The sequence below is a fragment of the Apostichopus japonicus genome, chromosome 7 (genome assembly GCF_037975245.1).
Source record: "Apostichopus japonicus isolate 1M-3 chromosome 7, ASM3797524v1, whole genome shotgun sequence".
Classification (NCBI taxonomy): Eukaryota; Metazoa; Echinodermata; class Holothuroidea; order Aspidochirotida; family Stichopodidae; genus Apostichopus; species Apostichopus japonicus.
In genome coordinates, this window is record NC_092567.1 from 25984952 (window position 1) to 26000478 (window position 15527).

General features: G+C 38.1%; 1 protein-coding gene across 2 annotated transcripts; it reads left to right on the forward strand.

The window, feature by feature from the left end:
* The first annotated feature begins 1866 nt into the window (after positions 1-1866).
* On the forward strand, positions 1867-15100 carry LOC139969915 (transmembrane protein 53-like). 2 transcript variants are annotated; one of them, XM_071975322.1, is made up of 2 exons: positions 1867-2199; positions 7302-8762. In XM_071975322.1, exons 1-2 carry the CDS (start codon positions 2143-2145, stop codon positions 8214-8216), a joined length of 972 nt encoding a protein of 323 aa, XP_071831423.1. In that variant the 5' UTR covers positions 1867-2142; the 3' UTR covers positions 8217-8762. The 2 variants fall into 2 exon arrangements, with proteins under 2 accessions (XP_071831423.1, XP_071831424.1); XM_071975323.1 differs by lacking the exon at positions 7302-8762 and adding an exon at positions 12681-15100 and having other exon boundaries at positions 1967-2199.
* Positions 15101-15527: the final 427 nt, after the last annotated feature.

The following is a 15527-nucleotide window of genomic DNA, read 5'->3' on the forward strand; positions in this document are numbered from 1 at the left end:
CTGTTCGACCATGACAAATAGTTTGGAAACAGAATTATCAGCGTTGTTCTCCATCCAGCCATGTTTCTTTTCAACTCTTCAAAGGAGCATATTGCATTGAGTACTTGTTTATTTAGCAACAAATAACCAGCTTCCTGTTCGAAATTAAACCCATGTAAAATGAAACTCAACTGTACAGAATTTGTGATAAAAACGAAGAAATCATGAAACCAGTTTACAGAAAAACCCAACCTCATAAACGGTTGCCTATCGTGAATCACGCCTGTGTCGGACGTGGCAGAGAAATACACCCTGGACACTGGTCAAATTGTCTAACACGTTATTGTAGCGTCGCCCAATTGGAGATGTTCGGCACATACGGAAAAATATATCGCGAAAACCCCTTAACCGTTGTGCCCCCCCCCCCCCACAAAAAAAAACCTAACACTGAAAAACGTGTATCTTCCAACCCTTCTACGTAGATAACTTTATCAACACTAATTTAAATCAGTTCATCCCTAACTTTAACGCCACTACTGATAATAACCAGGAAATGAAATTACCGACCCCATAACATCCAAGGACTGGAAACAGCTCTTGCTAATACAAATAATCTAAAGGCGGTCGCTAATTGCTGTGGAAGAAACATGATCTCACATGACTCGCAATTTTGTAATAATAATAATATGAACTAAGATTTTGTGGTTTGCATAAGTTCACGCCCCTCTGTGGAGAAATGTCCAAGACGTTTGTATCGGACAGATCCCCGGGTATGTAAAATACTCTGGACAAGCACATTCGTGGTAGGTAGAAACCGACTCTGAGGCATGTACAGTTTGCACGAGAATAAAAAAGAGTATTACAAACGACTTGGCGAAGACTAGCTCAGAGCATGATAACAGCTTCAAATATCGCTTATGTGAATGGTCTATGTAATGTCGGTATTAGTAATATTTAATGCCGGTGTACATTCTAATGACGGTATTGATTCTATTTAATACCGGCATAAGAAGCTACATGGTGATTGGCTGAACATTAATGCCGGTGTTAAATAGCATTAATACAGATGATGATGTTTATTCGTACGGACATTAAATCAGCAATTATTTCCCGTATGGCCTACCACTGACCATACACGACAGCTCCCTGCCAAGACCAGTATCTGTGGAGATGGCACTCTTGCTTATTGACCAAATCGTTGCTCTTGAATCAGCCTTTGTTGACAATACTACTGACTGGTCTGGCCGATGATTACGTTTCTAAGGTGGATCGAGTAATTATGAAGAAGCGGATTATGTTATGATCGACCATAACTGCATATGCCCCACCAATTTTGGCGCCCTTGCCAGGTTCCCAAATATTCCCGAGTTGTGCCTTAAGATTGAGGCAAAATATAAAATAAATGCAGCTAATTATAGTGGGAACACAAATACCACTTCAAATATACACGTTTCATGTTGGAAACGGTATAAAGGAAGTAAAAGTTCCATTTCTTGACATGAACGCCTAAATGAGGGAATAACCACCAGAGCGCTGCATGATATACGATACTTTTGACCAATCACAGTTAACCTTGAGGTTTCGGCCTACACCAACTCATCCATTAGTAACTAATTGCCATGTAAAAAACCTGACATTATTAGGGTACACGAATATAGAGCAATATCGTCATTTATTACTAAAATGAAGTAATGGATTACTGAAATTCGATTTGTAGTAGATAAACAGATATCGCGAGTTAATGAGGTAAAGAACGGTAAAGGTTTTGAACCTGTTTCCTTAGGGTATCAAGTGTCGACGTACCCATGACGTAATCGTAAGATCCTTAACCACGTGGGTAGGCAGCCGACAGCTCTCTGTGCAGTATTGTAACTCGCACATATACATACGTATAAACACACACCGTACTAATTATCACGCGTACATATGCAACGAGTACGTATATATCACAACCGAGATACGTGAACACTACAAGGTTTCCCATCCAGTCTATCCTAACCTATGAGCAGGGCAGAGGAAAGGTTGTACGCCTATGTCACGTACATATTAAATGCTTGCTTAATTCCTTCGAAAGATTGAGCTAAAACCTCAGTTTGGGAACACAGGTTCTAATTAGTGACAGGCATCGTATCATTTTAACGGGGAATTGCAATATTAAGCACAATGTTTAGTACACTTCGCCAAGTCACCTCCAAAACAAAAGAACTTTCTATTCGAAAGGTGAGTAGGCAGCAACGGTATAAGTATGAGTTTACAAGCTTTTTTAATGGCATACCTACATTGATAATGTAGCTTAGGTATAGGACTGGATTAGGCATAAGTTATCTACACGTGATTCAATATCATATACCTAGACGTACAGTAACTGCAAATTGATTGCTGCAATTTGCCTAACCTAAAGTTGTTAAGGTTCTAGGCTAGGTCTACCCATACAGTTTTGTCAGAAAAAGCTCATATTATTACAGTACAGTACTTCACATCATGTGGACACTGTGCCTAGTCTGCAGCCTGACCTGGGCTTTAGCATCAAGGGCCTAACAGTAACCAATTCCCTTATACTCTATAGGCCTACTAGATGTCCATTTTGTTGGGACATTTTGTGGTTTTTCCCCATTAAAAGGCAAATGAACCACTGAACAAAAGTATCAAAGTCATGTCTGTATAGGTTGGGTATTATCAAAACATAAGGAAACTAAATATTCCTTAATTTATCAAGTGATAACAATTTTTTCTTCTCATGTGATTTAAAGATTAAACCCTTCTTTTCTAATAAATATAAAAAATAAAATACTAATAGGGTGAAGTGAGTTTCAGCAAATAACTGATTTTCACTGCATGTAAGTAATTATACCTCTTTTGAAACTATGAACTAGCAAAATGCAAAAATTTGACAAATTGCTGTTTAAGTTTAAAGGTTTTAAACTTCTTTTTTAACACAACTGTAGCATACAGGCATTTCATGATAGAGAAGGATAAATAATTGCTACAGTAGACACGTATACATATTGCACTGGGTCATTGACAGTGTTTAGTTTATTATCTTGCAAAAATTGTTTGTTTAGTTAGTTGAAGTTCGAGGTTCATATTTTGTGAACTTGCAAATATACTATATACTATGCTTTTAATTAACAGCATAGTATATTAATATCTTGCTGTAACTATGGAAGCTTTGAATCAAGCCCAACTGGTCAGTTGAACATTGGTAATTTATGATGGGGTTCTGCTATACTTTTAATATCTTGCTGTAACTATGGAAGCTTTGAATCAATCCCAACTGGTCAGTTGAACATTGGTAATTAATGATCTGCTATACCTTTAATATCTATGGAAGCTTTGAATCAAGCCCAACTGGTCAGTTGAACTTTGGTAATTTGTAATGTGGTTGTGCTGTGAGTTTATTGCTGATGGTCAGAATTACAGCTACTGCAGATAGTTGTATTCAAGCTTAGGCTTGATGCTCTTACATACTTGAAAGTGGAAAAGGTCACTTGAGTTTGTACTGAATTTGTCATCATTTGCTTGATCATACTTAAAAGGTGTGAAGACTCGCGCATAAAGAGACGTCTCATGTCAGTAATCTGACCTAGTTTTGAATGAGGTGTACATAACAGAAGTGTTAGACACCACCATCGATCCCAGAAAATACACACACAGCTTGCCACCGTCGATAATTTGACACTAGTGTATACAGTCAATACAGCTACGGTCAATACCAACAACACAGTGTACATAGCAGCGATGGACATCTCAGGTCTAGATAAAAGATAACAAGGTGTTTCGTTTCATTACTGTCTGCATTTTGTAGTGTCAAGAAGAAAGCTTAACTTGCAAGCAACGGAAAGTTAACTTTTTTATAGCGCAGCACGCGGTTTGGGGCGAGTCTTCAATGCCTTTAAGTGTTCCCTGAGGTACCTGAAGCAGCAGTTTAACTGACTGTCTCAACTCTGTTATGGAGGAGGGTTAATGGCGCAGTGCTACAATGTTACCAGTGTAAATAGACTAGGTCGATGAGAAAATGCATATATAGAGAGTTTAGCAGGTGAGTATCGTAGCTTGTAAATACCCAAAACGAGGGAGTTTTTGCGTTCTTTGAGCAATAATTACAGAGTGATTTTCATACAAGAATTCATTCACTCTATTTGAAAGAAGAAACAACTTCCTTGGATGATAAAGATGGGAAACGAGCGGATAGCAAGGTCAGTACACTATGTGGTCTCTTGGACCTTCAGTCCACCTCAAATGCCAGCTATTGAACCAGCTTCCTCAATCTGCATGGCTTTTACACTCCTCTGTCTAAATTCTCCTCACCTTGCTCCACTTTAAGCAAAATTGTCTTTTATTGCTGCAACTTTTCAGCAAAATTTTATTTTCTTTATTGTTGAATGTAGGTTGTCCTTGACTTCTCAATATGCCTTTTTTTCTTCGTTTTTTTGTTTTTTTCTTTTCTTTTGTGTAGTTCAATTTTTGTAGTTCTATGTTGCATTTTCTTTTCATTGTTAAAATTAAGACAGTTACGGTAGACTTTTGTAGGTACAATGACGGGTTTGTTTAGATTTGTACATGATGATTTTTCATCTCAAAAAAATAAAATAACACTGTTCAAAGGAAGTGTGATGGATGAGTTGTATGTGTATTGATGTAGACGCCCATCACTGAGTTATTGTGTATTGATGTAGATGCCCATTACTGAGTTACAGTATTGTGTTTTGATGTAGATGCCCATCACTGAGTTATTGTGAATTGATGTAGACGCCTATCACTGAGTTATTGTGTATTGATGTAGACGCCCATCACTGAGTTATTGTGTATTGATGTAGGTGCCTATCACTGAGTTATTGTGTATTGATGTTGACGCCCATCACTGAGTTATTGTGTATTGATGTAGATGCTCATCACTGAGTTATTGTGTATTGATGTAGATGCCCATCACTGAGATACTGTGTATTGATGTAGATGCCCATTACTGGGTTATTGTGTATTGATGTACTGTAGGTGCCCATCACTGAGCTATTGTGTAGTATATACTTATTACAGAGTAGCATCCAGATACATCACCAGTTTAAATCACACAGCAATCTTTGTCTTCACAGATTTCGATCTGGCTGTGACAGGCAGGTTTAGGCCACAGTGTACAATATATCATGTACATACTGATAGAATGTCAACAGATTTCAAATTTGTTATCCAAGCAACGTTGAAATACTGTACACAAGAGCTCTGCAAATGAGGCAAATGTTGGAAAAAAAGTTACAGTACTGTGCTATTGTCTGGAGGTTTCTAGATTTGTTTGTGGTTCTGATGTCTTTCACTTTCATTCTTATAGCTTTTGTCATACTGTACATACCAGGAATTTTTGCTATTGCTATTTTTGCTTTGTTTATTAGTCAATGAATTGAATAGAAAATTTATTCTTTTAGAAACCCTGTCTGTACATGAACTAACCATATACAGTATGCACATATGCACATACAGTATGCACATGTAGTATACCTATATGCACAAGGATTTATCATGTTTGCAGATTAACTGTTGTATCCACCTTTAAATGTCAAAATAAAATAAAACTGTTAGCAAACTGCTTATCCACTAGAATGCCTGTGTAATAGAATGTGTAAATGTAAGTAGGCCTGACGTTTCGATCCTAGCAGGATCTTCTTCAGAGGCTAAATGACAAGTACAGTAACAGAAGGGACAAAAACACGCACCTAAAACAGACAGGTTAATGAGCACGGTGAACACAATGAGATAGATGAAAGGGGATTAGTAGACAAGGGATGGAGAGAAGAAAGCAACAGGGGAAGAGGAGAGGTAGGAGATTAACAGTGGAGGGACAAAGAGAGGATTAAAGGAACAGGGTAGGGAACTTTTAAAAGTCGTCAGTGATGTCCCCATTATCCCCACCCCCACCCACGCCTCAAATTGAAGAGAATCAAATAATAGTCACCCATGCCCAAATTTTGACAAACCTTTTTCTGCCACTGTAAAGGCCCGGTCACACTACAGCGATATTTTATCGGAATACGGTCCGATTTTTCCGATTTTAGGCCGAAGAGTGAGGTTTGTGGTATTGAATGTAATGAACGCAGTGGAATATTCGAATACCTACTCCAAATCTGAGGGGTTCTGGAACGGACTACATTCTGAAGTGACGTCACATCGAAAAACGATAAAAATCGTAAGAGAAATCGGATAGCTATCCGATAAAAGGAAACGGAGTCAATATCAAAATTTAGGAGAGGGCTATTCCACATCGGAATGGCTCAACAGATAGCAAATCAGGTCCTTTATCACTGTGGCTAGAAGACCCAAACGAAAAACTGGCTGTTTCGATTCCTCCGGGAAAATCGGATAGTATTCCGATAAAAAATCGGTATAGTGTGACCGGGCCTTAAAGGTCGTTAACATACTGTAGTTACCAACGCTGAGAATTTTCTCTAAAGTAATAGGCAGCGAGGCTATTTAAACTTTTGAGTTGTCTCAGATAATCTGTTGTGGTTTTATGTACTGTGGTAATTTAATGTCATGGTTGCATATAGACCTCCCCAGCCAAGGGTATTCAGGTGTGTTACCATTGCAGAATGTAGTTTCTTTAAAACCTATCCATTTCTGTCTCCATTCAGTAATATATATGCATTCCAATCTAACTATAGCAGATGGCATTTTATTTGCTTTAATCTGTTGATTGATCTGTGTCTGCCATTTATAGTGGACTCCATTTCATTGCTTGGCTATTCTGTTTCAAGTTGCCATAGTATGTACTATGTTAATGATGTTACTTGTTCAATGTCATGTGTCATACCATTGACTCAAATTATGACACCACCAATTTCATGAAAGCGGCACACAGCAAAGTGAAGAAAAACACTTTTCACCATTTTGGCACCTTGGCTAGAGAAAGGGAACTATATTGCAGCGTAGAGTGCATAGCCCATTCACCTTTCTTTTCAGGGTCGGGGTTTATACATCTGTGGATCACATTTCCTGAGAACACTTCCAATAGCTTTTGTTAAATGATGTACTTTAGCTCCACTACTTCAGGCCCAGTACATAGATGTACTTCAGCCTCACTACTTCAGCCCCAGTACAATGATGTACTTCAGCCCCACTACTTCAGCCCCACTACTTCAGCCCCAGTACAATGATGTACTTCAGCCCCGCTACTTCAGGCCCAGTACAATGATATACTTCAGCCCCATAAATATCCCTTTAGCAGTTTTATATTGCATGCAATACATGTATGCCGTATGTGCTACAGTGTATCTACATGACTGTCTGAGGTTTGATTACTATCATAACAATTTTTCATTTGGATTCTTTTTCAGAGGTCTTCTGTTCGGGCTATTAGAAGTTTTGCGTCAAAGCTTGATGCCCAAGCTGTCGAGAGGACTAAAATCGATCCAAATTTAACGTTGGAAAGATGCAAGAGAGGCAAGCCAGGAGAGGAGAACCGTCCGGTCGTCTTATTATTAAGTTGGTTGGCTGCTAAACAAAAGCATCTTCATCAATTCTCCAGAGTTTATTTGGCCAGCGGTTGTGATGTCCTGGTGGTAGACCTGAAACCCCTGCAGATATTGCTACCCACAACAGGAGCACAAGTCGTCGCCCGTAACGTGGTGGATTTTCTTCAGCAGAAGGACTTCTGTAAAAGGCCAATTTTTGTCCACGGGTTCTCAACCGGCGGGTACCTTTACTCAGAGATACTCCAGCAAATGATCTCAGCCGAGAAGAAGGACGGAGAAATCACGAATCGAATCATTGGGCAGATCTTCGATAGTATGGCCGACCTTCACAACATTCCTGAGGGTTTCTCCAAAGCTCTTCTGAAAAGCGGGAGTTTCTTACAGGTGGGGGTAGAGAAGGCACTTATGGGCTACCTTAACCTCATGGAGAATCGGGCTACTTGCCATTACAGGAGAGGGTCTCATGTCTTCTACAATAACCCAGTAAACGTACCGTCGTTGTTTATATATTCCTACACCGACACGGTAGGTGATGCCACCACGATACAGAACGCCATGCGGAGCCTCCGTACAAACATGAATTACACTAATATCTATTCTAAAGCTTTTGAGGATTCTCCTCATGTCAGTCACATGTATAGACATAAAGAAGAATACTTGGCCACTTTAAAGTGGTACTTGGAAAAGATTGATTACTTCAAAGATCAATTCCAGAGTAAAGACGCCGGTTGGTGGTCAACAGCATTATTAAAACCGGAGGCTGAAAGTGATGTCTGAAGTTACTTTGAAAAAGGAAATGAAAATTATAATTTATTAGGAGGCTCGTAGCAGGACAAGGATAACCCTAACCCTACTTGAACACAGGTTAATCTATAAGTGTTAACCCCAAATATTTACTTTGTAGATGAAAATACCTCCGGTTGCCAAGCATTAGGCTACACATACGCCTGTTTTCATAACACTTTACATGATAAAGTAGTTTTCATTGCAAGTAATGGGGTAAAATATAGATATTTTGGAACAGTAAGGTGGGTGAGGTGGGTGAGATCAAGGTGTGGGGCTGTAGGGTATCTAGCTATATCCCTAAGTACTGTAAAATGTCTGTTGTGCGGGTGCTCAGCTCATGCATATTCAGCATTTAGAAGCCATCTGTCTCTGTTATTTGCTCATGGTAATCGTGACCTTTCATTCATGATGGCGTATGTTTTTGTGTGTTTGTGTTTCTAATGCCCAGCTTGTAAACACGATATCTAAAGAAGGGACTGTCGGCCCAATTCTATATGTGGTGTGTAGAATGATTTTGGTGGAGGTCAGAGGTAATTTGGGGACAATGGGGGGGGGGGGTGGGTTAATGGTCATGTAGGGTAAATGTGTTCTTATTCATGTGGCAGCCTCGAAACAACCACATGGCCTACTGCTCTAATCCTAAAAAGCTTGTTTTAAGTGTGAATGAAATAGACAAATATAAAGATAAACATACATATTTTTACTGAAAATTCCCTCATTTTGCTTCCTGTATCCCTTCTCCAAATATACTGCAAAGACAAAGAAGCCTAATTTTGTGTGCGGAGGTCAATGGTTGTTTGAGTTCACCAGTGTCAAATTGTGAAAACCACCTTTCACATAATATTTCAACAAGGACAGGTGTCATATTTAGTATGTTGATGTATTAAAGTTAGTATAAGAAGCCTGTTGTTGAGGTCATAGGTAATTTCAGGACGGCCTGTGTAATTGTTTATTTATTGTTTGTCACATCTGCTTTGCACTGTATTACTAAGATCAAGTATGTTGTACACCCTGACTATACATTACGTCAGATTCATGAAGAAAACTGTTCTTGTTACATCATCGAAACCATAATGCAGTTTTGCAGTCTGGTTATTCTTTTGTAAACACTTGAAAACCAGAGAAATGAAGGCATTAACATTACATCATGTCTAATATATACTAATATTGACACTTAATTATATTCACCGTGAATATGTATTATGTTAATTTATTCATATTTTTTAAGTGTATGCATCATTGATATATATGTCAGCAGACACATAAGTGCAAAGAAGAAGCCTTTATGCTATTTATACTTTTTATCATTGAATTGAATTCTTTAACTTTTCATACTTTACTACAATATTTATTACCTTTTAGTCTGTGTGTGAATTAAACCAGGTGCTTTTTTTGGTATATATCTATGTATTTCTCTGAACTGGTCATAATTAAATTTATACTTCAAGGTATAAAAATACTTTTTTTGATGTGAAGTTGTTTTTTTCTTCTATTTTCTTTCTACCACACTTGAAACATTGAGAGGGTAATCTTCATGGCAAGTTTAAATGGATTGACATTATTTTCAGTACTTTGTAAAATGAAATTGCAAGGTACTGCAGTAGTGATGTTAAAGGTCTGCAGACACTGAGCTATGAACAGCATTGCAGTAATCAACTCTAATAGGCATTAGAAACCATGAAAATAGCTGCAACTCCCAAAATCCATCAAAGATTCACCACTTCTTGGCAAGTCTTTTCTCAATTCTAGATTTATTTATGAATAAACATTAGCTCATTATGCACGCTGATAGTATACATGGTGTGACTTGAATTTTCTGTAATTTTATCCCTTTGTTTCGCAACCTTTGTTTCAAGGACACTGTACACAGGTTTGTAGCCTAAAGGGCATCTTTTGGGGAAATACTTTTGTCTTCTTTGAAAAGAGGAACATCCCATTATTCAAATGATAAATGTGGGCTTGTAATTAGGGGTTAACATATTAATTGCAAAAATAAGATATTTTGATGAGCGCAACACTCCAGGTCATAGTTTTCAAATATATGATGAGGAGTTTCCCAGATTTATCAAAGCTCAGGTGTATATCTTGGAAACAATTTAAGGAGCTTTGTGAAAAATGTCAACAGATATTGAATGAGATTATCACACACAACTGATGTACGGAATATGGGGCTAATTAGCTAGGTGTCAATAGTACTTAAAGGCATTGAAGACTCGCCCCAAACCGCGTGCGGACATCTGAAAAAGTTAACTTTCTGTTGCTTGCAAGTGATGTTTTGTTCGTGTCGCTACAAAATGCAGACAGTAATGAAACGTGAGACCTTGTTATCTTTAGCTGGACCTGAGATGTCCATAATTTCTTCACACCCTTTAAAACATAGAAAGTATCACTGTTTAGTGAAACATTTACAGTATGTTGTCACAAATGTAAAGAAGAGTGTTATATTCACCAAAAACATGTCTGGATTGGTAGAAACAAAAAGATCTAATTTCAACAGTACTACAACCTGTAGGATAACATTGCAATGCTGTTCAAAAGCAATAAATTCAACACTTCCTCAAAAGCAAGGAAGGCTGTTTAATTTGTACTGAAACTTACAGTGAGTTTGTGATTAAGATATAAATCACTTAGATGATGCTTCATTGGCCTCTGTTACTTGTTATTGGTGTAAATTAATTTGTTAAGTCGTCAGATGAACTCATCGTTTGATTGATGATTAATTTGGTGATTAATTAACAGCAATGCTAGCTAAAGCAGTAAATATAACGTCTGTGTTTGAAGTACATCTTTGAGGCCAGCAGAACATCTCAGATGTTGATGCAGGGATGGGTCAAGGTCATGATGGCAAATACTAAAGAAAGAGGGGAGGGGGGGGGAGGGCACTTACAGTATGGGATGGCAGACAATGATAGATACTTCCCTTCTCCATCAGCCCTTTCCCTTCTCCATCAGCCCTTCTCCATCAGCCCTTCTCCATCAGCCCCTCTCATTCAGCCCTTCTCCATCAGCCCTTCTCCATCAGCCCTTCTCCATCAGCCCTTCTCCATCAGCCATTCTCCATCAGCCCTTCTCCATCAGCCCTTCTCCATCAGCCCTTTTCCATCAGCCCTTCTCCATCAGCCTAGCTTCTCCATCAGCCTAACTTCTCCATCAGCCCTTCTCCATCAGCCCTTTTCCATTGGCCCTTTCCCTTCTCCATCAGCCCCCCCACCACCCCTAATAGCCTACTTGATATCAGGCTTGGGGTAATCATAATCAGTAATCGTAATCGATTACAATTGATTACATTTTTTGAAGTAATCGTAATCGATTACTTTTGTGAAAATTACAAAGTAATCGTAATCGTAATCGATTACAAGGGCAAAGTAATCGTAATCGTATTACATTTATGATTACAGTGAAATTTGAATATGAAGGGCAAAATTAGTAGAAATGATTAAGACTTAATTCTTACTATTGGCTTTTAGTGTGACCAAAGAAGTGTTCCTGCTTCTAGAATTCTCTAGCACAATTTGCTTTACCAGAGTTGACCACTTTTTGATGAAAATAATTTACTTTTACTTTGGCCTTCCATGTCCCATGTACTGTGGAATGCCCCATTTCAAAGCTGTTAGTTTTATTTTGGTGTTATAATGTAAAAGAGTTTTTAGTTTTGCTGCTATGCAGAAATTATTAGTTTACAAAATACTGTATAGTGTTGCATGAAAATCTTCATTTGTTTTACTTTTAGTATTTGTCTGTTTACTCTCTGTCTGCTTAAATTGTATTTTTTACTGGACTTATGGGTTACACATCTTAAACGTGTTAAGGCATAAATTTGTAATGCCTGGTAGGAATGGTAGATATACTTCCACAATTTTGTCCGTATATACTGTATATGCCCTTCCTTTGCCCTATTTCATTGCCCTATTTCCCAGCAGAGAGTTATATTAAACAGATATGCAGAGGATTGTGCAAGTAACCACAATGTAATCGTGATTGTAATCACGATTACACTACAATGTAATCGTAATCGATTACTTCAACTTTAGGCTGTAATCGTAATCGTAATCATACATTCTCAAGTAATCGTAATCCATTACATTCAGATGTAATCGCCCCAAGCCTGCTTGATATCAAGATTGTTATGTTACATTGAAACAGTGACATACACCATTCATTAATAAATAGTTTTGCCCTTTGAATGTTAAAATTGTTCAAAGTAAATTGCTTTCTTAACTTATTTATGCAGTACAAGGTAATCACAACTATTGATTGGGAAACCAGAACAAAGTAGCATTTCTCATTACACTGCTGTTAGCCTGTTTGCACATTGTTTAATAGCTCATAGAATTGTCTCATTCTTATAATGGTGAATTAATGATATACACTGTGCCTTCCTGCCCCCCCCCCCCAACAAAACCTGATCCTGCCCCTCTTCTGACAGCATTTTATCAATTTCTTTTTCTACTTTAGTCTTTAACTGCAAGTGCAATACGGTCCTATGCCACCAAACTAGACAGCAAGAAGTACCAACGGACCATAATAGATCCAAACCTCACCTTTGAAAGCACCAATCCTCAGTATGTCATGGACCACCCAAGACGCCCCTTGGTGCTCATACTAAGCTGGTTAGCTGCAAAGAAACAACACATTGATAAATTTTCCAGTATTTACCTCCGAAGTGGCTGCGACGTCCTTGTGGTGAAGCTCCACACAACTCAACTCCTGCTACCCAAGACCGGTGCACAAGTGGTGGCTCAAAATGTGGTCAACTTTATACAGAAGGAACAGTTTAGAGAGCGCCCATTACTTGTCTGCGGCTTCTCAACCGGGGGATACTTTTATTCAGAACTCATTCAAAAGATGCAGGCAGCGGAGAAGGTCAAAGGTGAGATTACCAACCGGATCATGGCGCAGATTTATGACAGCGTGGCGGACATGCCCAGTATCCCCCAAGGTATATCCAAGGCTCTCCTGCAGCATGACAGCCTATCTCAGCGTGCAATGTCTAAATGTCTGCAGACATACTTGAATGTCATGGAAAGACCGGCCACCCAGCATTATCGACGTGCATCTAAGGTCTTCCACAACAACCCAGTCAATGCACCAAGTCTTTTCATCTATTCAAAGTCCGATCCCGTCGGTTGCTACCGACAAAACGAAATGGTGATTAAAAATCTTCGCACAAAGTTAGGGTACGATAATATCGACACGAAAGTGTTTGACAAATCTCCACACGTCAGCCACATGTACAAACATCAAGAAGAGTACCTGGCGACCTTGAAATGGTTTCTTGAAAAATTAGATTATTTTAGAGATCGTTTTGAAGATGAGGAATGGGGCAGGATTATAAGGGTAATGAAGGAGTAAGCACCAAGGAGTAGCACCATTTTACTGAGATGTTGATGCAACCTGCTTAATTTTCATCTTATCTACAGTACACAATATGACAAAATCTAAGCATGGGTGTAAATAGACAGGTTTACCACTGTGGGACCATAACTATCGATTGTTTACTTTTGGACACCAATCTTATAGATTAATCTTATAATATTAGGCCTGTCTTAGCTGGATCTAATCCTCTACTCTTGTCACTAAGGTATACACTGTGGGAACTGTACTCTGTCTTTTTCTAACAACTAACAAAATTACAAATCTTTAATGAACCTTTCACTATGGTAGCTAAATATCTGTAGGATTCAGAGAATCAAAGGTGCCATGATGTGCCACTGATGTGTCAGCTATCTAGCGAGCATTACCTCCAGCTGGTTGTTTTCTCTTGCAAAAATTTACTTGGATGATTTAGTGTTTCAAGTCAGTGGTGATATCATTATATGCTACATAAACAGGGTTTGATATTCCTATTAATTAACTTGGCATCAAATATTTGATGAAGTCTCTTGGTTCGTGATTAGATTCCATCTTGATTTTACTTTCGTACTTATTAGAATCATCCATTATAGAGGTCGATAAGAAGACTTAAAGGTCAATAAGAGAGGATAGAGGTCAATGATAAGAAGGGTCAATAATAAGACTTATAGACTTCAATTTAGAAAGGATTTTAATAAGAGAGGACTTGAGTATAGCTCAAGACTGTTTTGTCACAACTTGCCACAGAAACTTTACACTTTTTTTCTTACTCCAGCAGGCAGCTATATCTATATATATTGTTTGTTTTCAATTTGTTTATTTGATCTTGAATTACATCGTCCATATAATATGTGTGCCAGCTTGAACTACAGTCGCCTTGGTTCTTATTGGACATCCTAATTGTATAACTGAATAAGAGGGGAAACTTCTCCCAAAGTGGTCTCACAGTTTAAATGTTTTATTCAACTTATTCTCTCATCTATATTCAACTTTATTTTAAAAAACCTCACAGTTGTACGATTCATCCCAAATGACAGATCTGTATATTTAGGAACTTGGGCATTCATACTGTTCATATCAGATATCAAAACTGATTTCATTCTGATAATTTATATTCAACATAATAAATGCTCTAATCTTATGCTACTGCCTTCTTTCCATGTAACTATAAAGCTAAAATTACTTCTATAGGCCAAAGTTTAGTTCTTCGATACAATTTTCTGCTCTTACCTGTCATAGTAATACATGTTGTTTGGGAAATTCACTTTTTTACTTTAGTTCATGCATTTGCATAGTTCAGCATAACTTGCTTGCAGTAGCATAAGACTACATTGCTATGAAGTGACGAGGTGCATAAATTGATAGTTTTACATTACTCCTGTCAAAGTTAAGTGTGATTGTATGTTAAGTAATCTCTAATTGTTATATCTCTTCTCTAAGAAGGGAGAAAACATACAAGTATCTAAGTCTGTAGTACTCTTATAACTTCCGATGTTGCAACAATACAATTGTCTGAATGTAAACCAGTCATGTTTCTTTCTTTGATCTTGTTAGAATGTAGTCTTTTCCACTATACACATTTTTGAGGTCATTTGGGGTCAAATTGTGAAAACCTTGTAAACACAATATCTCAAGAAGGAAAGCTTGGGAGGACCTCATACTTAGTGTGTAGAAGCACCACATTGATTACTAGAAGCTTTTGTTTTGGCGGAGGTCAAAGTCATATGGGGTCACCAGGGGTCAAATTGTGAAAACCTTGTAAACACGATATCTCAATACTGGAAGCTTGGGCCGACCTTTAATTTAGTGTGTAGAAGCACCACATTGAGTACTAGAAGCATTTTGTTTTTGGTGGAGGTCAAAGTCATATGGGGTCACCAGGGGTCAAATTGTGAAAACCTTGTAAACACGATATCTCAATACTGGAAGCTTGGGCCGACCTTTAATTTA

What these genes read in the sequence shown, in the direction of transcription:
- LOC139969915 (XM_071975322.1), top strand. Translation starts at nt 2,143, where the DNA reads ATGTTTAGTACACTTCGCCAAGTCACCTCCAAAACAAAAGAACTTTCT. An exon ending in AAGAACTTTCTATTCGAAAG is followed by an intron (nt 2,200 to 7,301) that starts GTGAGTAGGCAG and finishes ATTCTTTTTCAG; the next exon opens with AGGTCTTCTGTTCGGGCTAT.